Raw genomic sequence first — 27,622 nt, forward strand, 5'->3', positions numbered from 1 at the left:
TCCCAGAGCACGTCAATTATAATGAAGACTGGACCGAGGAAAAGTTTCTAAACCGAACTCGATCCAGTCTCTTGTTCGTCACGCAATCCCAGTAAATTTGTGTGACGAAGGAAGCTAATTTTAGGATCAATAAACGAACTTGAGCCAGAGGGCAAGCGTACATTTGTTTGTAAAAATTGGCAAGTTCATGATCCCATATTTCATGAGTTTGTAAAAGATTCTTATGGAATTTCTCATATTTACTACATTCGGGATGGTAAATAGATCTATGGAAGTGTCTTTTTGTTCACTGAATTATGTGAAAAATTGTTGATATTACGTGACATCGGTATCCACAGACAAAATCGGAGTATGACGAAAGAGAGCGGATGTAATATTCTTTCCGTCTGAACTTAGCTGGAATTTCAAAGACGACCTCTCTAAAGAGTCAAAACAAGTCATCTTCTTCTCATGGTAAGTTAAAATAACCTGTCAGATCAAGTATCAACGTTGATCACGTTGCCTTCTCATCCAACTTCAAGAGTACAGTGTGGGGCCCAGTTGTCGGCCGGGCCCAGTTGTCGGCCACTTTTTGTTCAGCGTTTACTTTTCGCGACACAAATGAATCTGAATAAAAAGCAATTGTTTCCAAAGGTAGCTTGATTCCTTGTCTTTCGTTCTGCCGAGTTTTGTTTCGTCCTGCCGAGTTTTTCTGTGAGCACGTCGAGGTGACGCGAAGGTAGGTGAATTTGGTTTCCCCGAAAACGTGTTTGTTTACGGCTACTATTCTCTTCTACTGTTCTCTTCAAATATAACCTTTGAAGAGTTTATTCTAAGAAGCCTGAAGGCTTCACCTTTAGCTAAACCTTCTTTAACGCCTGCTGGGTGACCGCTTTTGAAGTGAGTGTACTGAAAGGTTTCAAGAGTAGGTTTAAAATGTGTACGCACATCGAGGATTCTCTCTTTCTCGAATCTCTTTCCCTTACAGACTTTTGTGTCCAGGAAGGTAGTTTCTATTTGCAATACTTCAGTAGTAAATTTGATTGTAGCGTGGTGAGCATTAGCCTTCTTAATTAAAAATTTTTATATCTTCTTTGCTTGTGATCCCACAAACAGAAGATGTCGTTGATAAACCGTTTCCACTCAAGTGGTTTATTTGTGTTTTGCCTCAAGATAGCATCCATTGAACTGGAAAGATCTCTTTAAGAATGAGGCTGAGCATTTCTCTTACAAAATGCGTTGCTATAGAAGGGTTTTAGTCATGGAATTCCGCGTATGTCTGCATACTAAAGCAATGCCTTCCTCCTGTGGGATGTTCGTGTAAAGGCTAGTAACATCCATTGAGACAAGAAAGGCGTCTCTAGGAAACCTAGTGCTTTCGATAAACTTAATGAAATGATGCCTTTTCGGGTTTTGGCCTCTGGGCCAAAACGCTGCTGGAGCAATGAGTCCACCAATTTGATTTTAGGGCCCTTGTCCTCCCTGGACGAAATAAGAGAATGGCAGGGCTTGTGGCCACTTGAGCTCAGGGGTAAATAGGTAGTTTATTACACTTATGATTAAGCCGTATCGCATTTATGGTTGTTCAGCTTATTACATTTATGGTCAAATTTTATTACATTTATGGTTGGTGAATTTATTACATTTGTGGTTAAAAGTTGTTACATTTATGGTCAGTGTTACATTTATGGTCAATTCTTATTACATTTATGGTTGGTATTACATTTATGGTTTTTATTACATTTATAGGTGATAAAACTAGGGTTAACAAGGGTTCTTGCAGGGGTAATCTCCTTGACATATAGGTTCGAGTCCGTGCATTGCCATTAATTTTCTCTTTCGCTTTTTTTTGTTTGCAGAGAAATCGAGAAAAATTACAAAGCTTTGGCGGTGATCTAGGCGACCTCTTGAGCCTTGGCAAACAGTGTAGCAGCTGCTATTTCGATCCTTTCTCTGTACTCCAAATTGTTGTAATTACTCACAGGAACCTCATCCATGCCATACATGGCTCCCCACCAAGCTGCTGCTATCACTCCTGTGCTGTCACTGTCACCGCCATGAAACATGGCTCGACTACAAAGCTCTTCCCAGGATGCCCCTGCACCTAGGAGGGCGTCGTAAGCGATCATTGGTGCATCATGACCACTGGCCCCACCCCACCCGTTCAAACTCAGTGATTTGTAGAACACGTCGCGTTCCCCAATAGGGAAAGGTTCAGGAAATACTGGGTCACTGGTACCTTGAAGAATTCCACGGAAAGAGAGATAGCTCGTCCAGGCCTCAGTGAAGTAAGGCCAATGCTGTTCATTCTCCTTGACATCACGATCAACCTCTTTGATGTAATCCATGGCTTTGGGGAGGGTGGACAAGAGTGCTGCACCCCACTCCCTCACGGGTTTTCCTTGGACAGCAAATGATGTGAATAGGGCAGACGCCAAGGAACCGAGGTAGCCTGGTACAAACAAAGCAACAACATGTTGAGGTGTCTTGTATAACCTGAGATGTCCTATCAGATACAATCTAATTTTTTACATCCTAGCTCGTATCCAATTCAAATGAAACCTTTTTGCACAAGTAACCATGACACTGATCATGAATGCCTGCATGATTTGTGGATTTACGAGATAACTTATCTCAAGATAACATATTGACAACAGATCCTTACTGATGTCAATGGGTGAGAATGATAAACCCTGAGAATAGCGATGGCATTTTTAAAGTCTGTGTTGGCCTTAAGTGTCCTAGTTTTTCTAGAGCATTAAGCTACTAAGAGTATTTCTACTCCCTCATAGATGGGATGCTAGCCCATCACAGGATTTTCCAGTACCCATTTATACACCTGGGTGGAGAGAAGCACTGTGAGAGTAGAGTGTCTTGACCAAGAACAACATAATTACCCCAGCCAGGAATCACACCCAGACTGATCAATCCTGGGTCCAGCGCGCTAGCCGTTACGCCACCACACCTCTCAATATTCAAAATTTAATATGACTTTTGACAGGTTTGTTTACTTGTAATTGTATTGACAAACAGTTTACCTTATTAGATAACACCTTAGTAAGTGACTGATCTAAGGACAGATATCTTTCTGCCCTTAGTTTGGCTAGCTACACACAAACAAATTAGCAAAGACCCTTTAATTGAGTTGTTAGATTAGGCTATCATTTATAGTGCATCGTACAGCATCACTTGGGTGATCACACAATGCTCTCTCGCCAGCCCTTTCTTCCACCGTGGGAAAACGACCTAAATAAAGTAAGTACAATGCTCTTTCCTGTAAACCTAATGACCCACATAATTGTTACAAAAAATAAAACTTAAGCCACTAAGAAGTACTTTTAGCTTGGAAGATAGCTTCAAGATTTAATTCTTTCTATTCTAAGGACTGCAAAGGGGAAAAATGAAGGTCCAAAAAAAAAAACTGATACACTTATTAACCACCCATATCAGCAACATTGGCACGCTTCTTATGGAATCTTTAGTCATTTGCCGTTGTTTCTATTAGAAGTGAGACTCCCCTCACTTATGAAGAGGTAATTTGGAATAATCGAAAAATTTTAATTAACAGTAAACCTGTATTCTACAAAAGTTGGCTTGACAAAAATATAATACAAATCTAGGATCTCCTTCGAGGAGGATGGTAAATTCCTGTCCTTTAAAAACTTTTGTTATGAGTTTAAGCTCAAAAGGCCCTTCACCCTCTACTTTGGTCTTATTAATTCTATATCAACTTCTTGGAGGTTAGCATCTGAAAATCTTCCTTTGTGATCCTCAGAAAATGAAGAAAAAGAAGAAACCATTTCCACCAAATATGTGTACAACTTGCTGTTGAAGAAATTCTTCATACCACCTTCTGCCGCAACTAAATTCTTAAAACATGGTCTCACTCCTGAAACAGTCCAAAACGTGTATGAATAACCTTTCCAGATCACATATGACATTAAAATAACAATGTTTCAATATAAGATTATACACAACATTCTCACAACTAAAATGTCTCTTTTTAGAGCCAAAACGTCTGACACACCATGTATGTCCTCAATGCTTAGCTGATACACACTCCCTAGATCATATGTTCTTACGCTGCTCTTCCATTATAGCCTTTTGGAAAACTCTTCAAAACTGGTGAAAAAATATAACAAAAAAGCAGCTAACATTATCAAATAGTATGATTTTATAGGGTGTTTTCACCACAACGGAACACAGATACTCTTTGAACTATGTGCTTCTAATTGCAAAATTTTCTATATAATGCAGCTGCCTACAAAATGAAAAGCTCTCTTTCGACAGTTTTCTCATACTTCTAAAAGAAAATTAAATATATGGAAAGAAATAGGATTTAAAAACAAGTCTATGACTGCTTTCCAAGAATCCTTTCAGCATATCATTTAACATGCATTGATGAGGTGGTTTCTTTGTTTTGTTACCAGTAACTAAGCAAACGATGTAAATAGTGTCTATGTTTTTTTTTTTTGGTCAGTAATATAATGCTTACCACATTGTTCATATGTAGGAAGTGCAGCATTAGTAGAGCTGCCTTTTTGTTCGAAACTTTAAAACAAACAAAAAAACTGGACATTTACAAACTATATTGTTTTAGCTATGTAAACTAAAGGATGTAACTAACTATCATATTGTTCTGTAAGTAAGTATTGTACTGTAAAATTATTTTCCTCTTTTTATGTTTTTAGTTTTTCCTATGTATATTGTGTTTATAAATTAATCTAAAATTAAAAAAATCAATAAAAAATTTAAAAAAACAAAAACAAAACAAACAAAAAACAAAACATTGGCATGCTTGGATATCTCATATTAGTATCACCCAACTAGTGGACTAATGCAAATCCTGCATTTTGATTGGCTATGCTACTAGAGGACTATTAGTAATAGTCATCGAGTAACGAAATTGGCACCATTGAGCGTGACGCTTTCTTTCATTTTATTCCCAAATAAATATTTCTTCAACTTGCATTTGCTAACTTTATTATTACCTTTTCTGTCCGACTAGTTGGGTGATACTAAAACAATTAGACCCTTCGCCATCAAGGGCCACGGGTCAATAGCCCATGAGGCGAAGCCGAATGGGCTATTGACCTGTAGCCCTTGTGGGCTATGGGTCTAATTGTTAATTATGCCCTAAAATTTCCCATCCAAGAGTCATCAATGTCACTCCTTACAGTGCTGTGGAGGTGATCAGCTTTAAGGAAGTGATACTATCATTGTTTTCTTGCATAGTTGATATGAATTCTTGCTAGCTCAAGTAGAAACATTATTTAAGCATTTCTTTTTTATTGATTCCCACTGGGATAATGTATCCCTTGATAAGCCGCTCCTTGTGAAAATCACATTTGAAGATGAACAGTTTAAACAAAGGCTATTTTACTTTAAGTTACTATATTTTTGTTGTTAACCTTTGGCTTGAAACCGTTAGGATTTTTTGACTGCTTATCTCTATTTCACTGTTTTTTTGTAAATAAATGCAATTGCTAGCAGTTCCCTCCACAGACGGATGGATTATTTGTGTCTTTACTCATAACAGAAATAGTCTCTATTTGGCTGAGCAACGTGAGAGAGCACAAAGAAAGCAGTACTTCCTAAATCATGTAATCCATTATCATGCTAACAATTTGACTGTGAGCAAATGAAATGAATAAAGTAAAGCACTTGTGAGTAATGGTCATACCAGTTGGATGATTGTGTGTCATTCGGCCACTTTCTACACTGACAGCAATCAGATCTTCAAGCTTCTCCGGTGAGTGGTACAAAAGACCAATACACATGGAACGCATGGCTGCACCACACCCAACCCCTCCGGGATTAAATGGCACCACAAATCCTTGGGGTCGTTCCGGTCTCAGATGCGCACAACTTGATGATGTTGTGATCCCTGGTGCTCGTCCTGCCATGTCGGACTACAATTAAAGTATTTTTAAAAAAATTAAACAATCATTAAGAAACATTTTTTCAAATTAATTATTATTCTTGATCAAGACACATATGGGAGTTAAAGGCTGAGGAAAAATTCCAGACAAGAAAGAGTGTTCAAATCAATAAAGTATGAACACAAAATCCCTCTAATAAAAAAGTAAAGTAAAGTCTGTGCAGGGTTGGACATTAGCAGTTGCCTGCTCACCCAGGCAAGTGTCTAAAGTGTCGGGTGAGTGCGAATCATGGACCACTCACCCATTTGGAAAGTACGATTTTGCTGAGAAAATCTCAGAACATAACTTACCATTTCTATTTTATAAAACTTTATATTCCGAACTGTCTAATAAATAGGCACTGAAAGGCAACATTGGGCCTCGAAAATAGACAAATACGGCTTTCTCTTAGTGCTAATTACGTAACGCATGTACTTGTACAAAGCGGTACTGTTGGTCACTATCAAGCCATTGGTGATCAGGTAAACATGGCACCCAAGGAGCGCTCCTGAGAAGAACAGACATGTTTACTCGCAAACTACAGGGATCTCATGAAGATTCATCAATAAAAGAAGTGCCTCCATTGTGTTTTCTTGGGGTTTAAGGTCTTTAAATAGAATTTTCCATTGAAGTAATAATCTTCAGTCTGCCACGTGTTCGATAATGTTGCAAGTGAATTGTTTTCCCGTACTTTCCCAGCATTCTGATTAATGCGTGTTCTCTCTATAAGTTTAAAAATGGAGTAAGCTGATCATGGCCAATATGTGGAAATATATTTCTAAAGTTGACGATGAGAAAAAAGAACGAAAAAGCCCTGAAAGCTGCCCCTGATATGAGGGAATACAAGAAGACAAAGGACCAGGAAGTTTTCTATAAATAGCAAGTTGGCCAGACGTGGTTTAAGTATGATGAGGAGAAAGGAATGATTAGCAAGTGGTGTGTTGAGAACAAACAAACTTTGGTCACATAGAATGTTGTCGGAGTCGAGTTGATGGTAAAAATAGTAAAAATAAAAGATTAGTAAAATGGTTGGAGAGATGAGTGGGGAGGGGGGGTAAACTTTTGGGCAAGCGAAAACTGGTCCTGGCGAGTGCATTTTAAGGGTCACTCGCCCAAATGGGGAGTGTTCTCAGAATTAAGTGTCCAACCCTGCTGTGTGGGGTCAAGTGGTCCTAACAACCAGAGCTTATCTCAGTTTCCATAGCATTAAGAGAATAGGAGTATTTCTACTTCTCCTCCCTCCTGGATGGGATGCCTTTCCATTGCAGGGGTGCCTCCAACATTAAATTCCCTTGAACTCATTTATAGACCTGGGTGGAGAATGGCACTGTTAAAGTATACCGGTAGCATCTTGCCCAAAAACACCATTCAGTGACCCTGTCTGGCGCTCACATCTGGACCACTAGGTCCAGAGTGCAGCATGCTAACCATATGGTCACCATGCGTCAACAAGCAAATGGCTGTTAGTGTACCAAAAGTTAAATGATGTAATGTAAAATGTAAATGTAAATGTAAATCTCATTTATAGTTGTCATGCACTTAGCTATACAAGCACTAAGCTTGGCTAGTTTTCAGGCATGCCACTGAAACAAAGAAAACAAACATTTCAAATAAACGTAACATAGTTAACATAGCCGTCTTACCATACTTTCCTGGTATTTTGAAGCAATCTCAAGAAACAGCTCTTGACGTGTTATCCATGACGACACAAGAGCCTCTGCAGTGGCAAGGTGCAAGACAGTATCATCACTCACAACCCAGCCTTTAATGTCAATGTTTTCAAGTCCGCCAAGGCTCTGTAGCTCTCGGTGAATATCCTCTCCAGAGTGACAGAATTCCCACTCGCCATTCTTGTAGCCCAATGCATCCCCCACTGCACTGAGGACCATGGATGCTTTGAACTGATCAAGTGTAGACATTTTGAATAGTGGCTGTTAATGATTGATGAGTCTTTTTAAGCTGAGGGAAAGGAAGCAAAATAATTATTTATTACTTTTCTCCTCTGGTGTGCAACTATTTATTAAGTTAGGTGCAGTACTATCCAGTTCAACCTATGCAGCACATATTTACCAATATTAGTAGTAGTGAGTCCCTCACTCCTGCAATGTCAAAGTGGAAAATGCACTTTTCAACTGGAAACTGAGAATGTTTTGTCGCTCTGAGAACTGTTCCCAGCCTTGGCCAATAAGGGAGCGTGAAATCACATTCATTCGTCAACGAGAAACAGTTCTCAGTATCCACCAATGAGAACGGGTGAATTTTTCATCGAAAACAAAATGTCTGGTAAGCATCTGTCATGAATCACCGATAAGTAATTACTCTCGAACGTTTGTTTGTCATCATCCATTAACCACACATGAATGAGTTTACACAATGGTCTTTTATCAATAGTAGCCGAGTTGAATTTTTGCGAATATCGACTCTCTACAAGAATGGTGTTTACGTGGTGTTTACCAATATTAGACAGCAGTGAGACTGAGTGGGGCGCCCGCCCGCCCGACAGAGTGCAATGTCAAAGTGGAAAATGCATTTTTCAACTGGAAACTGAGAATGTTTTGTCGCTCTGAGAACTGTTCCCAGCCTTGGCCAATAAGGGAGCGTGAAATCACATTCATTCGTAAACGAGAAACAGTTCTCAGTATCCACCAATGAGAACGGGTGAATTTTTCATTGAAAACAAAATGTCTGGTAAGCATCTGTCATGAATCACCGATAAGTAATTACTCTCGAACGTTTGTTTGTCATCATCCATTAACCACACATGAATGAGTTTACTCAATGGTCTTTTATCAATAGTAGCCGAGTTGAATTTTTGCGAATATCGACTCTCTACAAGAATGGTGTTTACGTGGTGTTTACCAATATTAGACAGCAGTGAGACTGAGTGGGGCGCCCGCCCGCCCGACAGAGTGCAATGTCAAAGTGGAAAATGCATTTTTCAACTGGAAACTGAGAATGTTTTGTCGCTCTGAGAACTGTTCCCAGCCTTGGCCAATAAGGGAGCGTGAAATCACATTCATTCGTAAACGAGAAACAGTTCTCAGTATCCACCAATGAGAACGGGTGAATTTTTCATTGAAAACAAAATGTCTGGTAAGCATCTGTCATGAATCACCGATAAGTAATTACTCTCGAACGTTTGTTTGTCATCATCCATTAACCACACATGAATGAGTTTACACAATGGTCTTTTATCAATAGTAGCCGAGTTGAATTTTTGCGAATATCGACTCTCTACAAGAATGGTGTTTACGTGGTGTTTACCAATATTAGACAGCAGTGAGACTGAGTGGGGCGCCCGCCCGCCCGACAGAGTGCAATGTCAAAGTGGAAAATGCATTTTTCAACTGGAAACTGAGAATGTTTTGTCGCTCTGAGAACTGTTCCCAGCCTTGGCCAATAAGGGAGCGTGAAATCACATTCATTCGTAAACGAGAAACAGTTCTCAGTATCCACCAATGAGAACGGGTGAATTTTTCATTGAAAACAAAATGTCTGGTAAGCATCTGTCATGAATCACCGATAAGTAATTACTCTCGAACGTTTGTTTGTCATCATCCGTTAACCACACATGAATGAGTTTACACAATGGTCTTTTATCAATAGTAGCCGAGTTGAATTTTTGCGAATATCGACTCTCTACAAGAATGGTGTTTACGTGGTGTTTACCAATATTTGACAGCAGTGAGACTGAGTGGGGCGCCCGCCCGCCCGACAGAGTGCAATGTCAAAGTGGAAAATGCACTTTTCAACTGGAAACTGAGAATGTTTTGTCGCTCTGAGAACTGTTCCCAGCCTTGGCCAATAAGGGAGCGTGAAATCACATTCATTCGTAAACGAGAAACAGCTCTCAGTATCCACCAATGAGAACGGGTGAATTTTTCATTGAAAACAAAATGTCTGGTAAGCATCTGTCATGAATCACCGATAAGTAATTACTCTCGAACGTTTGTTTGTCATCATCTATTAACCACACATGAATGAGTTTACACAATGGTCTTTTATCAATAGTAGCCGAGTTGAATTTTTGCGAATATCGACTCTCTACAAGAATGGTGTTTACGTGGTTCTTTAACTAAGCTTAACAACAAAAAAGAAAATGTACTGGGGATATTAAATTGAAAATTTTCTAGTTAAGCCGCACAAGGTCCACATAATTGCGTTGCGGACGATACAACGTGAAATTCTGCTTTTCCATTTTTCTTTTCTAACAAGCATATTAAGGAAGACGGCAACTTACCATCAGTGCGTCGATCCGTCGTCCAAATGCAAATTTCATTAACTTTTTCCTGGGTCCATAAATCTTGAAAGCGAGTAATCGTTTTCCCTGAAATTCGCGCCAAAATTTTCTCACACTTGTTTAGCCACTGTTTCATTACGATCTCTTTGAGTATTCCTCGGTAGCTTGGAGGATACCTTGTCACTTCTGATAATTTACCGTTTGGTGCAATCATTTTGATTCGTTCTTCGGCGCAACTCCAAGCTCCTTTCTCTGAAATCTATCCTTAGCGCGCGCCAACCCGCCACGCAGGACGATATTACCGCTTTATCTGAGCATATCATACATTGAATGGTCACCGGCGGGCGATTTAGGTCAAGTTATTTTTAGAATTGAGAACAGTTCTCGTTTTCTACCAATCGACATGGTTTGTATTGCTTGTATATTCGCTTGAAACAGCTTTATACACGGATGATCAGTAATTCTTCGGACTACAAAGCAAATAAATATTCTGCTGAAATCTTACGCATAGAAAGCAATAATTAATTTTTTCTCAAAGCCACGAAAGGACGAAACACGACTATTGCTTTCGAGATGTCATGTTACGAAATCACGAGTATTTGCGTGTTGTTTGACGTGCAGACCTTGCTCGTCATGTCACTCATCTCCGTTCATTCCATTTGTGGGAAGACTGTAACTTGAAAATCTGTTGTCTTTGTTGTTCTGTCTCAGTGGCCCTCCATAAAATAATATATTTACGGCAAACCGAATAATAAAATTTCGCATCTTAGCGGGAATTATCCACCTAACGTATTTTATCGCGCTCAGCAAGGATGGCTCAGCATTGAAGTTTCGCTGAACGATTTCGTGTGCTGCATAGCTTTCTGTTCAAACATTCCCAGAATTGTTCTCGCTTTCAGCCAATTGGCGTTTTGTTTATCCGAGAACTGTTCGCAAATTCAGCCACTTAGCGTCAGAAAACCATGACATAACTTGCGCCTCACCCCCGAGAAGTGTTTTCCGATCGTAGAAAAGGGACTTATTGTTAACTTGTGAGAACTGTTCTCAGTCTTAGCCAATAGGCTAATGTCAGTGTACCTCTACATTAAAGAAAAGGAGTAATTTAGTTAGTTGTGACGAATGGTAAAATCCGATAACCGCCGAGATCCCTGTTTGAAAATCCGAGACCGAGACCAAAACACGCAAGACTTCTACATCGAAATAAATGCAATATAAACGAGACTTCAAGACTCTTCGCAAAGGCTGTCGAGATTTCGAGATCGGATGAAAAGTTTGCGAGACCCAAGATTTTGGAAGTAGCATTCGCCAACCCTTTTAATGGATCATTGGCACAACGAGTGAAATGAACTTGGCCGACAATTTCTTGCTTGTGAAAAGCCTTTGAATTCGGGTTTTTATTAATTCTTTCACACTCTACACCGGGTGACTCAGCATTGAATTGCCGCTGAACGATTTTCGCGCCGCAGAGCTTTCTTGTTTAACATTCCTGTAGCTGTTCTCGCTTTCAGCCAACTGGCGTTTTCTTTAGCCGAGAACTGTTCGCAAATTCAGCCACTTGGCGTAAGAACAGACGATGGAATAATTTTGACAGGTTCCGGCTCAATTGCCTTTGTTTATTCTTGATCTTGGCTAATCGGCACCTTTGTTATGAAAGCTAAAACAGCACTACAAGCGTCACAATGTACTAAAAGTTTCTCAAATGAGAAATGAGTATGTTTTTACTCATTACACCTTGGAGAAGGAGTTCGAGTAAAATTATAGAAAATATGACCTGCAGGAAGAATAGACTACTTCGAGGCTACTTCGAGTTAGCGGAAGGTTCGAGTTATGGCAGGTTTCTTTCGCGCATTCTAAGAGTGATTCAGCATTGCATTGTCGCTGAACGATTTTTTCGTGCCGCAGAGCTTTCTTGTTTAAACATTCCCATAACTGTTCTCGGTTTCAGCCAATAGGCGATTTGTTTGTCCGAGAACTGTTCTCGAATTCAGCCACTAGCTTCCCACCCCTTGAAATGAATGTGGCTTTGTGCACTCAGTCTAGCCAGAGAGCCTCCTACCTCGGCGGCGTATACTGGCTAAATCATGGAAATCGTGTAAGTTCTCATCTATTGTATTGCGTTTAGCAAATTTGAAACCAGCATTTATTGAAATACTGAAGCGGCCGATTTTCTTGTCAGGGTTGCTTCATCTCACACTCACTCTAACAATGGACTTAGCGATCACGAGTGGGCTCAAATGTGTTACTAAATAAAAATTTTCGTCCTCTTGTCACCTTATTTCAGTTTCCCAGTGTCCCTGTAAACAGAAATTATGCTCTTACTCCACTGGAACGCTCCACAAAATTTGGCAGAGATGAAAAGGGCATTTAATGCAGTCAACAATTTGAATGTGAAACGCTCCTTATCTCTAATATCCGAGAAGTGTTCTAGGTCTTGGCCAATCAAGAAATATTTTCATGGAAAGCGAAAGCAGCATTACAAGCGGCACAATTAAAGTGAAATTTGTCGAATGACACATTAGGTCTTGTTTTGCTCTTTCTCTGCGCCTTTCCCTTCATATACGCCTTTAATGTGACGTTAGGCAAACTTCCGCAAAATTGTGCACGCGATATAGCATGAAAGCAGGATGCAATTCCGAGTCGACCATTTGCGTTTCTATAGAAAATCATATCTAGTAATATGATTTGCCACTGTTCGTTTTATTCAGGCTAGTAAGCAAGTTAAGTGGAGAGACTGTAAGACTTTTTCAGAGATGCTGACTTTTACAAACATTTTGCAGAAACTCCGCTCGACTTTTCAACCACTTTCAAGTATTCTCGGTTTTCACGTGCCGTCATTAAAAACAAACTAAAATTCAAATGTAAACAGACTTTTGTATTTATATCTCCATCACGAGAAAGACGTTTTACAAATGTAGCTGCTTGCATGTTTTCAGCTCGGTAGCGTGCTTTGTTTTGAAAATACAGCAGTTTTTCACAGTGCGTGACATAAAGATGGCTACTTCCAATCATATCATGTACATGAAAACATTGAGTCACCGTGTGTTTTTGAGATCTGAAAAGCCAACATGACAAGAGAAGCTTCCATGTGAATGTTTGCAAGCTCGACCTAGAGAAGAAAGCCTTTGAGATAGCTAAAGTAAATTGCAGATGTTTCACTCGTTTCCGGCCGGCATGTTGGTGCCCCTCAGAGGAACACTAACATGGCGTGAATACATTTTGCCGAATAACTCGATTACGTAACATCGCACAACCCTGAGACTTTGGCATTAATTATTTTTCTACAGTATCTATATTTCTTCAGTTTATCTATTGAATAGTTTATGGTTTTATTTCTTCTCTTGCGTAACGTGCACGCAGCTGAAAACCAAGAATATAAAGGCTTTTGTTTAAATTAGGTTTTTGTTTTTTTTCTTCTTTCTTGGTGGCGGGTCCACAGGAAGGTTTTCTTTTCCACCGGAAGCAGTCCCGGCTCGGGGTCCTCGAGTCTGTTTAACCTACGAAAAATAGAGATTATCGATCAACACTGAATTAATTGTTAACTTAAATAATATAACTTACATTCAATGTATGATATGCTCAGATAAAGCGGTAATATCGTCCGGCGTGGCGGGTTGGCGCGCGCTAAGGATAGATTTCAGAGAAAGGAGCTTGGAGTTGCGCCGAAGAACGAATCAAAATGATTGCACCAAACGGTAAATTATCAGAAGTGACAAGGTATCCTCCAAGCTACCGAGGAATACTCAAAGAGATCGTAATGAAACAGTGGCTAAACAAGTGTGAGAAAATTTTGGCGCGAATTTCAGGGAAAACGATTACTCGCTTTCAAGATTTATGGACCCAGGAAAAAGTTAATGAAATTTGCATTTGGACGACGGATCGACGCACTGATGGTAAGTTGCCGTCTTCCTTAATATGCTTGTTAGAAAAGAAAAATGGAAAAGCAGAATTTCACGTTGTATCGTCCGCAACGCAATTATGTGGACCTTGTGCGGCTTAACTAGAAAATTTTCAATTTAATATCCCCAGTACATTTTCTTTTTTGTTGTTAAGCTTAGTTAAAGAACCACGTAAACACCATTCTTGTAGAGAGTCGATATTCGCAAAAATTCAACTCGGCTACTATTGATAAAAGACCATTGTGTAAACTCATTCATGTGTGGTTAATGGATGATGACAAACAAACGTTCGAGAGTAATTACTTATCGGTGATTCATGACAGATGCTTACCAGACATTTTGTTTTCAATGAAAAATTCACCCGTTCTCATTGGTGGATACTGAGAACTGTTTCTCGTTTACGAATGAATGTGATTTCACGCTCCCTTATTGGCCAAGGCTGGGAACAGTTCTCAGAGCGACAAAACATTCTCAGTTTCCAGTTGAAAAGTGCATTTTCCACTTTGACATTGCACTCTGTAATGTATATATCTAGGGCTCAAAATACGTTTTGTACAGTTGACGTCCATACAGTGTCTAATTGAACTACACTGTAATACAGTGATGGCAAAGAACTGTTAGATATCCACAGAAATTGTTTTGCATAAGGATGGTAAGTTGTGACAGATTGTGTGGATTTTTAATTTATAGTGTCACTTTTCCTTGGACAATCAAGCATCGGATTTCTAATATTTTCCATATATTGACAGCAAGAAATTATGCCTCTCTTGAAATGAACAAATACCTGCAGGGCAACACGCTACGGCGCTACGCTAGGTGGGGATATATTTGATCTGACTTTATCCATGTTCCAGGCCCTACGGTGGGGATTTTAAGCAAAAATTCTTCTGACAAGTCACATGCAACACAGATGACCAGGGTCCCCACCTCCTTCAGGCTTAACACTGATAGAGGTATAACAAAGAGGATCATTTGTGCTAAAGGCATTTGCAGTTGAGTGTTGATCGATACCCTCAATCGATACCCTCAATCGATACCATTGATCAACATTTTGTTCAATACTTGATTGACATCTTGATCGGTACTCAATCAGCATCCCAATTGATACTCAGTCGACACTCAATCAACTGTTGATCAACAGTCCACTGATAGTCGGTCGAGTGCCACCTGACTCATATGCATTGATCGAAAATTAATGGACTGTTGACCGACTGTTGACCGAGATGTCAATGGAGCGTCAATGGAGTATCAACCAAGGTGTCGATGGAGTGTTGGCTGAGTATTGATCAAGGGTATCAATCGAAAGTATCGATTGTCACTCGACTACTGATGACTTAAGTGCACGTGATCCAAAAAAGATAGGCAACATCCTGGCTGAATCCATGAAGAACACTCTGGAAACTAAGGCTTGGTCATTGCTTCTGCCCTATAATGAAATTTATATCATATACATATTCCCAAGGGAATTCTCTCACTGGAAGACACCCTGAAATTGCAAACCCAACAGATTTCCTTTTCAGTGGAGCTTCTTATCCTCATTTCAGACAGTGCATTTCATTATTGTTCACCTTTCATTTTCACTCACTCTTGAAACCTCTACGTAACACCTTAATGTACTGTTGCACAAACATTTTGCACGCTTTTTGCTATTCCTCGAATGCAACATTCTGGTATCGGTATATGCTTTCTGAAAGCTGCACACTTCTAAGAGATCTGCTCGGAAAATCTCCTTTTACCAGCGTCAGCAACTTTGTTTTCAGGAAAGAATACTTTCTGTTTCTCTCTTCAGTGCAAGACTAGCGAAATTGAAACTACACGTTTGTTTTCTCCTATCACTTGACAAAATTTTCCCTTACCTGTAGACGAGTTCAAACCTTGCATGACCTAACTCTCGAAGAAAACCTTCCTTCTTCCGTCAGTAGTACTTTGGTCATGTCCCAGAGCACGTCAATTATAATGAAGACTGGACCGAGGAAAAGTTTCTAAACCGAACTCGATCCAGTCTCTTGTTCGTCACGCAATCCCAGTAAATTTGTGTGACGAAGGGAGCTAATTTTAAGATCAATAAACAAACTTTACTTGAGCCAGAAGGCAAGCGTACATTTCTTTGTAAAACTTGGCAAGTTCATGATCCCATATTTTCATGAGTTTGTAAAAGATTTTTATGAAATTTCTCATATTTAGTACATTCGGGATGGTAAATAGATCTATGGAAGTGTCTTTTTGTTCACTGAATTATGTGAAAAATTGTTGATATTACGTGACATCGGTATCCACAGACAAAATCGGAGTATGACGGAAGAGAGCGGATGTAATATTCTTTCCGTCTGAACTTAGCTGGAATTTCAAAGACGACCTCTCTAAAGAGTCAAAACAAGTCACCTTCTTCTCATGGTAAGTTAAAATAACCTGTCAGATCAGGTATCAACGTTGATCACGTTTCCTTCTCCATCCAACTTCAAGAGTACGTAGTTATACCGCATGTGTTAGTCGAAGTGATCTCACCGTACTTTAGTATTGCGTATTGTTTTGGATCTTTCCGTATAAACTGATAGTTCAACATGACATGAATTTCTTCATTTCTATCACCCTAACCAGGGCTGTATATAGCAAGGCGAAAATCCTCGGTCCTTTCGTCATACGTGTATCGATGCAATGTCAGACGGCGACCATCTCAGACTACAGGCGGCAAAAGACTACGTGTAGTTCCTCTTTCGCTTTTAGCTTTTTTAGAAGTTAGATCATTAGGAAAAGTGCTTATGTCAATTTTTTTGTTCAGTACAGATAATCAGTCGCCTAGATAGCCAAAGTAAGTTGTTGATGATTACACTATTTTCCGGCCGCCATATTGGTGCACCACAGAGGTGCATCAACATAACGTTTCCATACTGGGCTCTGTAAATTTCTGCGAAACATTTCGACAAATATCTGCAGTCTGGGAAAACACACAAACCTAAAACTTGGAGAAGTGTATTCTCTATCTATTTCCTATAAGATCACAATTTCTTGACTTTATTCACTGAATGGTTTTCGATTTATTTATTTATTTTTTAATTGTGTGACGGTGAAAACGATCTATAGATTGTGCTAGCATAATTTTCAGCATAATTTGGAAAAATGAGCATAATTTTTGCCCTTTTTGTAAAAGTAGCACTGCTAGCATAATCAGCATATTTTAAACATTTTTTGAAGGGAACATTACCAGAGTCATTACTTGCTTGGAGTAAAAGGTTGATTGTTTTCAAGCTCTGTCCATGGTTCAGTCTATTTTCAATTCATTTTGCAATGTCTGGGGGGAGGGGAAACTGGGGAGAAGATTAGCACAGTACTGCGTTATTCGTCGTCTAGACGACTGGGTACACAGGAAGTGAGACTGTGTGGGTCCCAGTTTCCGTATTCACAGACAACAAAATGGCGTCGAGCAACTTACACATGCGAGAGGAAGAACAGCCACCCGATAGGCCAGAATCCGCTCAAGCAAAGCAAATACAAGCAAATACAAGACCAGGGGGCATCTCATGCGTTCTTGACAGTAAATATATAATTTGGAGCTGTTTTGTGTTTTTTTGTTTGTTTGAAAAGTATACTTAAAGAAAAAGTAGCATAATTTTCAAAAACGAGCATAATTTGAGCGTAATGTAGAAATAAATCGGGCAATGCTAGTAGCATAATATGCCACTTTTACTAGCACAAGTGCCTCCTCAAAGGTGAGCCTGCTTGCAGGCTATGCATGTGTACTCCGGTTTTCCTCCCTTCACAAAAACCAACATCTCCGAATTCCAGTTCGACCAGTATAGAGGACCCGGATGAAAACGAGCTAAGGCTGATGTGGCTTCCTCTCCAAACATTGTACTACGATTATCAGTTGAGTAAGGCGGACGAAAGTTTGGTCACCAGGTTTTAACGTAAAAATCTTGTTGTTGTCACGAGCAACTGGCTCCGTATCCATTGGTAACTTGTCGGCCTTTGACGTCATTGGCAGCAAAGCGCGCGAAATTGTAGGCGACGCGACAGGCGACTAACGGCCGTTGATATTGTTACCAATGGAAACGAGGTAAGTTGCCCGTGACAACACCATAATTTTAAGGCCAAAACTTCGTAACCAAACTTCCCTCGTACCTTACTCAACTGATAATCGTAGTAATTTACGAAGAGATCACGTAATAGCGGTCATGACTATAAGACTTTGTAAGGGAATATTTACGAATAGGAATACCAGAAAGGTCTAATAAAAATGCCTTATCTTACTTCCACAGTGTTTTGCTTATCGTCTGTTCGCTTTTTCTGGTGATTTTAATAGCGGGTTATCGCTTCCTTTAATTTAGAAGTAGGAACTATCGGAAGCGATGTTAGACTCGTGAAAACCGCTTCAAATTAGCAGAAAAAGCGAACAGACAACGAGCTAAACACTGTGGGTGGGAGTAAGATAAGGCATTTTTATTATTAAGAGTTTTCTAGTATTTCCTTCCCCTAACACCGATCGTAAATATTCCCATACAAAGTTTTGAATATAATTTTGCCATGATCACTATTACGTAAGAAGGTCATCATCGCTTACAGCTGGAGCTTGGGCTCCCTGTGCTCAGAACAGAGTCACCAGTAGTCAATTGACTAAAAGCCTCATAAGGGGTTTTGGGTCTCATATATGGAGGGCTCTGTATCTACTGGGGATGCTTTCCACCGGAGTTTTCCATTATCTGTAAGGAAACAAATACGCGAAGAACAGAGATCATTGAATGGGGTCCTTTGATTTAACAACTGTTGCACACTTGTAAGGCGGGGAATAACATGAAGGCCGCATTTTTGCTGGGTGTTATGGTTTGAATGCAAATATCTCGTTCACATTTCAAGCAGTGAAAAATCTCTCTGCTCATTTTACGTAGCTACGTTTTGGGCTGTTTTGTAAATTTTTTGGTGATTTTTGGGTATATTTGGGAATAAATAGTTTTTCTCAAAGGATTAGTAAAATTTATGGATATAAGAAATTTTGAAAATTTGATGTTGTTTTAAAATTAGAATTTGAAGTTAGAAATTGGTAGACGTACATCAAACAGTTGCTCACCAACCCGGGGTGCCCTTTTGGGGGCAATCAACTGTCTGGTGGTATTCCAAACTCCTTTGTCTTCTTTTAATCCCTCTTTAAACTTCCTAACATTTCACTTAAATTTATGTGTACCCAGCCGTAAAACACAAAACAATTTCTTGAATGGAGACAGTAAAAAATAGATTGTTCCTCACTCTACGTTTTCTGTCAGAATTGTTTGTGTGCATGTTAACGAAAACAGAAAAAACGTTAAGGACTAATAACCGGGAGAGGTTTTTTTCTTAGATTCGCTTACAAGCAGGGGCGAGGAGGAACTAATGACCAAAATTTTACGGTAGCTGTGTAGGTCGCTGAACTGCATGGCCTTATAGGTAGCGAGGTGGGAGTGTTTATTGTACACACCACTGAATATGACCGGTACAAACCATCAATCAATCAATCAATCAATCAACTTTATTTAGAGAGGGTGAATGGTGCCTTCATTCATTGTTGCTCTCTCCTCCGCAGTTTTCTTTCGGGTGGAGAGAATCCGCTGAACGATATGAATGCAGGCGCAAGATTACGATCTGTAGCGTAGATAAACCATGGCAAACAAACATACGGTTCCAACAACGGTTTAATTCACGGCCTCTAATCAACTTCACTTTACATCACAGTTTTCTTTTCGACTCGACTAAACCTTCTACGGCTACTGCTAAAAATCCTCACCGCTTGTTTAACTCCAAAAAAGGAAAAACTGTCAATCAAAGACTAAAAATCTGATTCGCTCTCAAAAAAAGACATGATCACAACATATTCAATTACTTGACGCGTGGCGCTTCTCAAAATTGTCCACGATCCATTCGACTTTGCGCCTGCACTTACCTCGCACAGCGGTTTTCTATAATGAACGTTTCGAACCTTTGCGGAGGAGAGGGTCACTGTTATGTGTGGTGATAAATGTGTCCAGGAGATCATTTGCCAAATTGTTTCAGGATCTTTTCCTTCCCAGTCAAACGATGTGACTTGTTAGGTACCCTGGGCATCAGGTCTTCCTTCGCAAAACCTGAAACTCAGGCTAGATGTTTCTCCAAACAAAGTTTAGCTGCTCAAATTTCACTTGCAGGTAACCGCAGAGGCTAAACATGTCAGACAAGGTTTTCACATTGGAAGAGCTCAATTATTTCCGTATCTGTTACATCACTTCCGACATCATCAGGGATGGCTTACAGTCAGTGTTCAAAGAAGAATGGGACAGAATTCATGGATATAGGCTGCAATCCCGGCCAAAAGTAGTTGGGACACTTGAGCTGTATCACGTATCCCCCTTCCCCCCTAATCAATGTTGGAAAATATCGTGTTTTCTCCAACAAAAAAGGGAAAAATCACCTGATTATCAACATTGAAAGTGGGGGTGGGGAGAACTTGCTTCGTGTCCCAAGTCTTTTGTCTGGGATTGTCTGAAAGAAGAATTTAAAGAATGTCACACCACTCGCTCTAACAAAGCTTGGAGAAGAGGGGAGTGGTAACGTCTCGCGGGTACAGCTAACGAGCGCTACTAAAAAGAAACAACATACAATGACAAGTTTTACCTGGTCGGGCACTAAGAAACGTAAAGTCATCTTTCTAAATGACCTTCTACGGTAGGCGATTGGTAAGTCCGTGGCATGACCTTCTGTTGCCTCTTGAGGGGCAAACGGCCCACTTGCTTGCCCGTAAAATGCAACTTTGCACAAGATGTTGTGTTTAAAAAGGATGTTTCTATTTCCTGCACTGAAAAATACGACCTTGTCTACGTCTTTAGAGGGGTGGTTGATTGGCGCGAAACAGAAATGATGCAAATTCGGTTGAAACAGCAGGTGCCGGGCAAGTGGATATTTTCGCCTTGTCCTCGCCGTTTCGCGGAGTTAATCTGTGGACGGCAATAAAGCGTTGCTGCTACCTAAACGCGGTTAAATTATGCATGTCTTTCTTCGTTTTCCCCTCTAATACCGGAACGCGTATAAAGCGAGGTGTGTTTTCGGCTTCAGAAGTGCCACCGGGTTAACCGCCGCGATTAACCCTTACGGTTAACCATTCTGGTAACACTTTTTGGTTCCAAACTGCTACGTGTCATTCGAATTATACCTTTTTCCGCTTTATAGGAATTACGAAAAACCATTTAACATTGTCTGGGATCAAGAACTAGCAACAGAGAGCTTTCCGAGAAGGTTTATATGGTTAAGCGTTCAATTGAAATAAAAAGGGTAGTTACGTAGTTAATTTATTATCTGCGGCAAACGGTTAACCATATTTCAAGTGTCAAACTCGACTATTTTGCCACCAAATTACTTCCATCCTGCATTTTAAATAATGTGAAGTGAGAAATTTTTGAACCTTCTGCCAATTGGGAAGAACAGGGAAGGTTAGGTTGCAAAACGCTGACTTTCAAATGGTTAACCGTTGTGGTTAACCGTTGTGGTTATTCGTGCGCGTTCATAAAACACATGGAACCCGGAAGCTGTCGTGTCGCGTGTAATGGTGATATATATGATTACTCTACACCGATAAGCATTTCATTGGGTTTAAGTCAATTTATTTAACACTATTCCGTTAAACAACACAAAGATCTGCTACTTTGCGAATTGATAATCCTGGCAAATGTCTTAAGTAATAGACACGAGCTCTAACCTTTCCTTAAATGCCATTTTGCTTGAAGCAAGTCCCAAATTTCGTTTTGCTACAGGCAGTTACGGGTTATATTGCACGAATATCTGCACCGAACCTTAATCTAGATTAAGGTAAAAACGTTCTGTCCAATTTCCAGAAACAAAGTGTCCGTCATTAAGCCGAAATCAAATTCTAAAATATCGTGACGCCATGACGATCGCTGGCGTTACCTTTATTGGAAAATTCCTCGCATATCTCTTTCAGACAATCCCGGCCAAAAGTAGTTGGGACACTTGAGCTGTATCACGTATCCCCCTTCCCCCCTAATCAATGTTGGAAAATATCGCGTTTTCTCCAACAAAAAAGGGAAAAATCACCTGATTATCAACATTGAAAGTGGGGGGAGGGGAGAACTTGCTTCGTGTCCCAAGTCTTTTGTCTGGGATTGTGGGTCCATGGGAAGATACTGCCAAAAATGGGCAGGACTTTTTTGACATGGAATCACCAAGAAGCCGAAACAAAAACAAGAGATTTCTTAATATCATACAAAACGGAAACACCAGCGAGTGGGATTGTGCGTGTCTTTTTTTTGCAATTCTCTTTTCTGACTCACTTGGATCTTTGTTGTGTCCTACAGTTGCAGCTAATGTCGACGATTTAAGGGGTTTCCGCAATGGGGTTTTTGCACATCTTTCGCAAGCTAGGATTTCTGAATCTGATTTTCAGGCCAATGTACAGCTGGTCTCAGATGCGTTTAAGGCTCTTCATCTTGACACGAAAGGACTCCAAAAAATAAGTAACCAAGGGAGCTTTCCAACCGGGGAAATTCAAGAGATTCAAGAGCAAATTGGTGTCTTGGAGGAAGAGATCCAGGCTAAGCCCAAATCCTTTATGTTGCTTCCACCGAAGCCATCCCATGAGGTTACCGAACGAAGTACGGAAGTTGAAGACATCATGCAGAAGTTCGTGGATCTCCAAAGCAAAGTTCAGGAAGATGATTCAATTGTGACAATTTATGCCTCTGGCAACCCAGGATGTGGCAAAAGTCTGATTGCTCGGGAAGTTGGAAAAAAATGTTATGATAAAAACGTGAAAGACAGTAATCAGGACAGTCGTATATTTGTGATGACTTTGAATGCCGAAAGTGAAGAGTCGATGCTAGATTCTTACAAGAAATTTGCCCGTGAACTGGGAATCACAGAATACTCACTGAACACCATAACTGGTGCAGACTCAAAGTTGAAGCCTAATGAAAAAATTGCCCACCTCAAAACCCTTGTTTCTGCCAAAGTGCAAAACTATTCTTCCTGGTTGCTTATATTTGACAATGCAGATGACCTGAAAAGCATTCGAGGTTACTTCCCTGATGAAGCCTGGGGAGGTTGTGGGCACGTTCTTGTTACAACACAAGACAGTACCAATCTACCATTTGCTGACCCCATTTGCCGACATGTTTCCCTGAGTCAGGGAATGCAAGCCAACGACGCCTTGCGTCTTCTGAGAAGTATCTGCCTGTTTTCATGCCACGATGAGGAAGATGAACACTCAGTTTTAAAGGCCTTAGATTACCAGCCTTTGGCCATTGCTTCTGCAGCACTCTATGTTCGTTATTTGCGTGATGCAGGTGCAACAGGCCCAGTTCCTAGCAGTTTCACCTGGAAGAGCTACCTCAAGAAACTGGAAATGGGGAAGCGGAATTTGACAGAAAAGGTCTACGAAAGGACGAGCAAGAGCTACCCGTTATCGATGACCTCAGCTGTCTCGCTGGCATTACAGAAGCTGGTCCAGAATCACGTATTTGAACACGTGGTTCAATTTCTAGCTTTGTGTGCTCCAGCACCCGTTGGCCTTGACATGATTGTCAGTTTTGTAACCAAGCAGGACCCAGACCTCGACGAGGACATGACCGCCGCTGAAATTTCCAGGTGCTCTCTGCTAATGCAGCTTCCCTCAGAAGATAGTTCACGACCTCTAATAACGGTGCACCAGGTCGTACATGATGTCTTCAAGAGCTACCTTCTTGACAAACAAGGTAAAGAAAAGGTCTCAATGATCTCAGTGATGTCGTACATTGAGACGTTTGCCACGTTTGCTGAACACGATCTGCTTCAGTTTGACTTGGAGTTCCATTTCTTATCCCAGATGATGGCTCCTCATTTGAAATCGCTCAGCAGTCACTTGGAAACAATGTTCATCTCGGCACTCGACATAACCAGTGATACCAAATGTTTACTGCGAAATGCTTTTCTCAGTTTCGGCGACGTTTGCAGGAAACACAGTTACTTTTATGGCGCCAAAACGTATTTTGAATATGCCCTTCAGATTTGTAATGATGAAAGCGAAGATGAAGATGAAGGCATTGTCCGGTTTATCGCCACAACTAGAAACAATTTAGACGTTGCCTATCGTGAGCTAGGGAATTTTGAGAAGGCTAAAGAACAGCATCAGAATGCTCTGGCTCTTCTAGAACGCCTTCAACTAGAAAACCTCACTTCGGAAGTTGCGGATTCCTTGAACAAATTGGGAAATGTTTTGTACAGTCTTGGCCAATTTGAAGAGGCGAAAGACTACTTCCACAAGTCTCTAAAAATAAGAGAAGAGCTTTATGGTAACGAGCATGCCGATGTCGCTGCTTCACTTTGCAACCTTGGAGTTATCCACAGTGTTCTGGATGACTTGGAAACTGCAGAAAACGTTTTCCAGAGATCTCTTGCCCAGAGAGAAATTATTTATGGCAAAGTGCATCCAGAGATGGCGGATTCTTTGACCAATCTTGGAATTACGTATGGCAAACTCGGTCTCTTTGACAAAGCGATACACTACCACAAGCAGGCGCTGGAAATGAGACAAAAACTTTTCTTTCCAGATCACATGATGATCTCCGAATCTTATAATAACCTCGGGCTGGCGTATAAGTTTGTTGGCCAACTTCAAGAAACCAGAATTTGTTACGAAACTGCATTGCGTATTCGAGAAAAGATTTTAGACAGGGAACATCCAGCGATAGCAGGATTACTGAGCAACCTTGGTGTACTCTATATGGACTTAGGTGAATTGGAGAAGTCCAAAGACTTCCACCATCGTGCCCTGCAAATCAGGATCAAAGTGTTGGGAGGTAACCACTGCAAAGTGGGCGACTGCATGCTCAACCATGGCTTGGTACACGAACGTTGCAGTGGGTACGATGTTGCAGAGAGCCATTTTCAGCAAGCTGTAGATGTCTATGCTGGTGTGTACCCAACCAGCCACATGTACAAGTCTGCGGTTGAAGGATTAAAACGAGTTTCAGACCAAGTGGAGACACTTCATTCTCATTATGGACCTGCTGAGTCCGTCGACTACTATTCCATGACCAACCTGGGCTCATCAACTCGCTATGCGGCAAATCAAGGAGAGTATCGTCTGAAGGCTCGCTCTTGTTGTATGATCTTGTAACTTGCTTGACATACTGCCCAAAACACTGTTAATTATTGACCTATTCGGCGACTCTTGTCGCACCACTGCGTGTCTAAACCAAAATTAAAGTAATAGTGCCGTTCGTTTTGATCAACGGTGTTGCCGTCGTTGTTCACTGCTTTTACGTCTACTTGGTACCCCATGTTGAAGTCAATATCACTTAGTAGGTAGGACCAAATACGAATTTGAGTGGACGTTTCATAAATCTTGGTGCGGAATATTGACGAAATAAGCTAGCTTATCGTTTTAGTACAGGGAGTCAGTTGCGGGTCTCTTCAGGGAAGTGTTAATAGGAGGACCTTCCTAGTTTCTCGTTAGCGTTGGGAGGGAGTTGGTAAACAAGATATGCAGCTCTCGTGGTATTGTAGGTCCTGTCCGAGTACACTTGTCATGATCACTTCCCTTAATAGTAATAAACGTCACCAGAATTGAAATTTAATCGTTTTTTTCGACACTTTGCTTACGTACGGCCAAAAGTTGGAGTTCTGCAGATGAGTTTATATTTTCCCTTGTTCGTCATCTGAACACTGAGTAACTGAGTAGTCTTTCCAATTAAATCTGGGCACACAACGCTTTCCGATGATTAGGTCCGCAAACACAAGCTTAAAGCATTGCAGTCACGAAACCCATCATTTTCAGCAAGGAATCTGTTTGCATCTTCAACATTTTTTGACGCAAATCTCGTCCAAGTATATGTCTACGATTCTATTCAGGGCCCACAGCTTTCTTCGAAGAATGATCGATGAGCGTGCCAAAAATACCTCCAAGAATAGCCCAGTCTCGTTGGCAGAGGCAGTGATCCTTCGGCTCTTGCTGATCGAAAACGTGCGGGCTCCGGAAACGAGATTCAGAATAGCCCCGAGAACAAATTAAATGTAAGCCCATGCTTGGACGTTAACGTCATACTCCAGTTTACACGCAAAATCATTCAAATAGACCAATTTCGACAATAGACCTCAGTACGAGGCTCTGGGGAATAAATACAGAGTTTTGGGGTTTATTCCCCAGAGCCTCGTTCTGAGATCTATTGTGTTAGGCTGAATTTTAATATATCGAAATTGGTCTATTTCAAGTCATGTCTCGAGCACCTCCCAGTCATAATACAGGTCCGTTTCCCGATTAACAGGGACAATCTGATCAAGTCACATATTGTGCAATTACAGCCGGCTGACTACAAGCTATTGTAGTGTAAATTTGTAAAAACCCCCTCTTGGGTAAAGTTTGATATCAATGCATAACAATGCATACAAAGATAATGGGGCGGGCATTTCGGGCACAAGCTACAACTACTCACTATTTTTCTAGATCTTCTTATGATACTGCAGTTTCATCAGATGGTTAAGAAACGTAGTTGGTATATGTTTTTGATTAATTTGCAAAACATTTTTTACGATGTTGAACTGAGAACAGCGACTATTACATTACACGGCACGTACAAAGATCTTACGTAAATTAATAAGAAGTAGGTCCGCATTAGGACAAGGTCCTTAGATGCCTGTCGGTGGCTGTAAACACTACTCAAAAGATTTAGGTATACGTGAAGTTCGTCAACGTGATTAGTCCATGTTTTGCAGAATGCGCCCAAAATTGTCTCGCTTGTGTGTTTCCCTGTATTCTTATGCAAACACGAAAAGTTATCTGTGAGATGACCTGACCTGATTGGAGCTTAGCGTTGTTCATATTGCTTGTCAAACCAGGCAAACGCACTGTCAAACAAGTGAATGTTGTTTCATAACATTTCCTTAACAACGAAACAGTGCATGACTCATGGCGACATCGTCAGTCATCGACGCCGCGGTTTCAACTCCTGTAGGTGCCGCAGTCCTTTTCTATTGTCATCCCTTTTCCACTTATGAGGACCTACTTCACAAGGTATCATATTTCATTAGCGATCAACCATTAGCATTGAAAATTGATTTTCCTACTCTCGTGAATAATGAATTGGTCATATAAAAGACTATAACGTCGTGTTCATACTAAGCGAACTTGGCAAATGAAATCAAGCCCCTTACGTTTCTTGGGAAGAGTTTTAGTTTGCGAATTCTTGCAGAGATGACCGGCAGGATCATCCATGCCAGGTTTCTAGGCCGGCACGCGGAATGCAAATTTGTGCGATAACAAGTTTTTTAGGTCGCTTAAGTCGGCGGTACACATGAATTTAAGTGAAATTTTGGGAAGTTTAAAGAGGGATTAAATTGATAAAAAGGGGTTTGGAACACCACCAGACAGTTGATGGCCCCCAAACGGGCACCCCGGGTTGGTGGGCAACTGTTTGGTGTACGTCTACCAATTTCTAACTTCAAATTCTAATTTTAAAACAACATCAAATCTTCAAAGTTTCCTATTTCCATAAATGTACTAATCCTTTGAGAAAAACTATTTATCCCCAAATATACCCAAAAATCACCAAACATTTACAAAACAGCCCAAAACGTAGCTATGTGAAATGAGCAGAGAG

General features: G+C 40.5%; 3 protein-coding genes across 5 annotated transcripts in view; 2 read left to right on the plus strand and 1 right to left on the minus strand.

The window, feature by feature from the left end:
- The window catches only part of LOC145491262 (uncharacterized), a 49,487-nt gene extending 47,630 nt beyond the window's left edge, over positions 1-1,857 (plus strand). The window contains exon 7 of the mRNA XM_081470428.1: positions 1,839-1,857. The gene's annotated coding sequence lies outside the window, so the exon portion shown is untranslated. The remainder of the gene's footprint in view (positions 1-1,838) is intronic.
- LOC145491241 (uncharacterized) lies at positions 119-27,015 on the plus strand. 2 transcript variants are annotated; one of them, XM_081470395.1, is made up of 2 exons: positions 119-453; positions 20,186-27,015. In XM_081470395.1, the coding sequence occupies exon 2, from the start codon at positions 22,204-22,206 to the stop codon at positions 25,141-25,143; it is 2,940 nt and encodes a 979-aa protein (XP_081326521.1). In that variant the 5' UTR covers positions 119-453; positions 20,186-22,203; the 3' UTR covers positions 25,144-27,015. The 2 variants fall into 2 exon arrangements, with proteins under 2 accessions (XP_081326521.1, XP_081326520.1); XM_081470394.1 differs by lacking the exon at positions 119-453 and adding an exon at positions 16,133-16,430.
- Positions 728-10,418, minus strand: LOC145491256 (ADP-ribosylhydrolase ARH1-like). Of its 2 annotated transcripts, none has more exons than XM_081470414.1 (4): positions 10,141-10,418; positions 7,544-7,859; positions 5,663-5,891; positions 728-2,431 (listed from the first exon to the last, which is right to left on the minus strand). In XM_081470414.1, the coding sequence occupies exons 2-4, from the start codon at positions 7,817-7,819 to the stop codon at positions 1,875-1,877; spliced, it is 1,062 nt and encodes a 353-aa protein (XP_081326540.1). In that variant the 5' UTR covers positions 7,820-7,859; positions 10,141-10,418; the 3' UTR covers positions 728-1,874. The 2 variants fall into 2 exon arrangements, with proteins under 2 accessions (XP_081326540.1, XP_081326539.1); XM_081470413.1 differs by lacking the exon at positions 10,141-10,418 and adding an exon at positions 7,971-8,653.
- Positions 27,016-27,622: the final 607 nt, after the last annotated feature.

This window comes from Orbicella franksi, chromosome 6 (genome assembly GCF_964199315.1).
Source record: "Orbicella franksi chromosome 6, jaOrbFran1.1, whole genome shotgun sequence".
Lineage (NCBI taxonomy): Eukaryota > Metazoa > Cnidaria > Anthozoa > Scleractinia > Merulinidae > Orbicella > Orbicella franksi.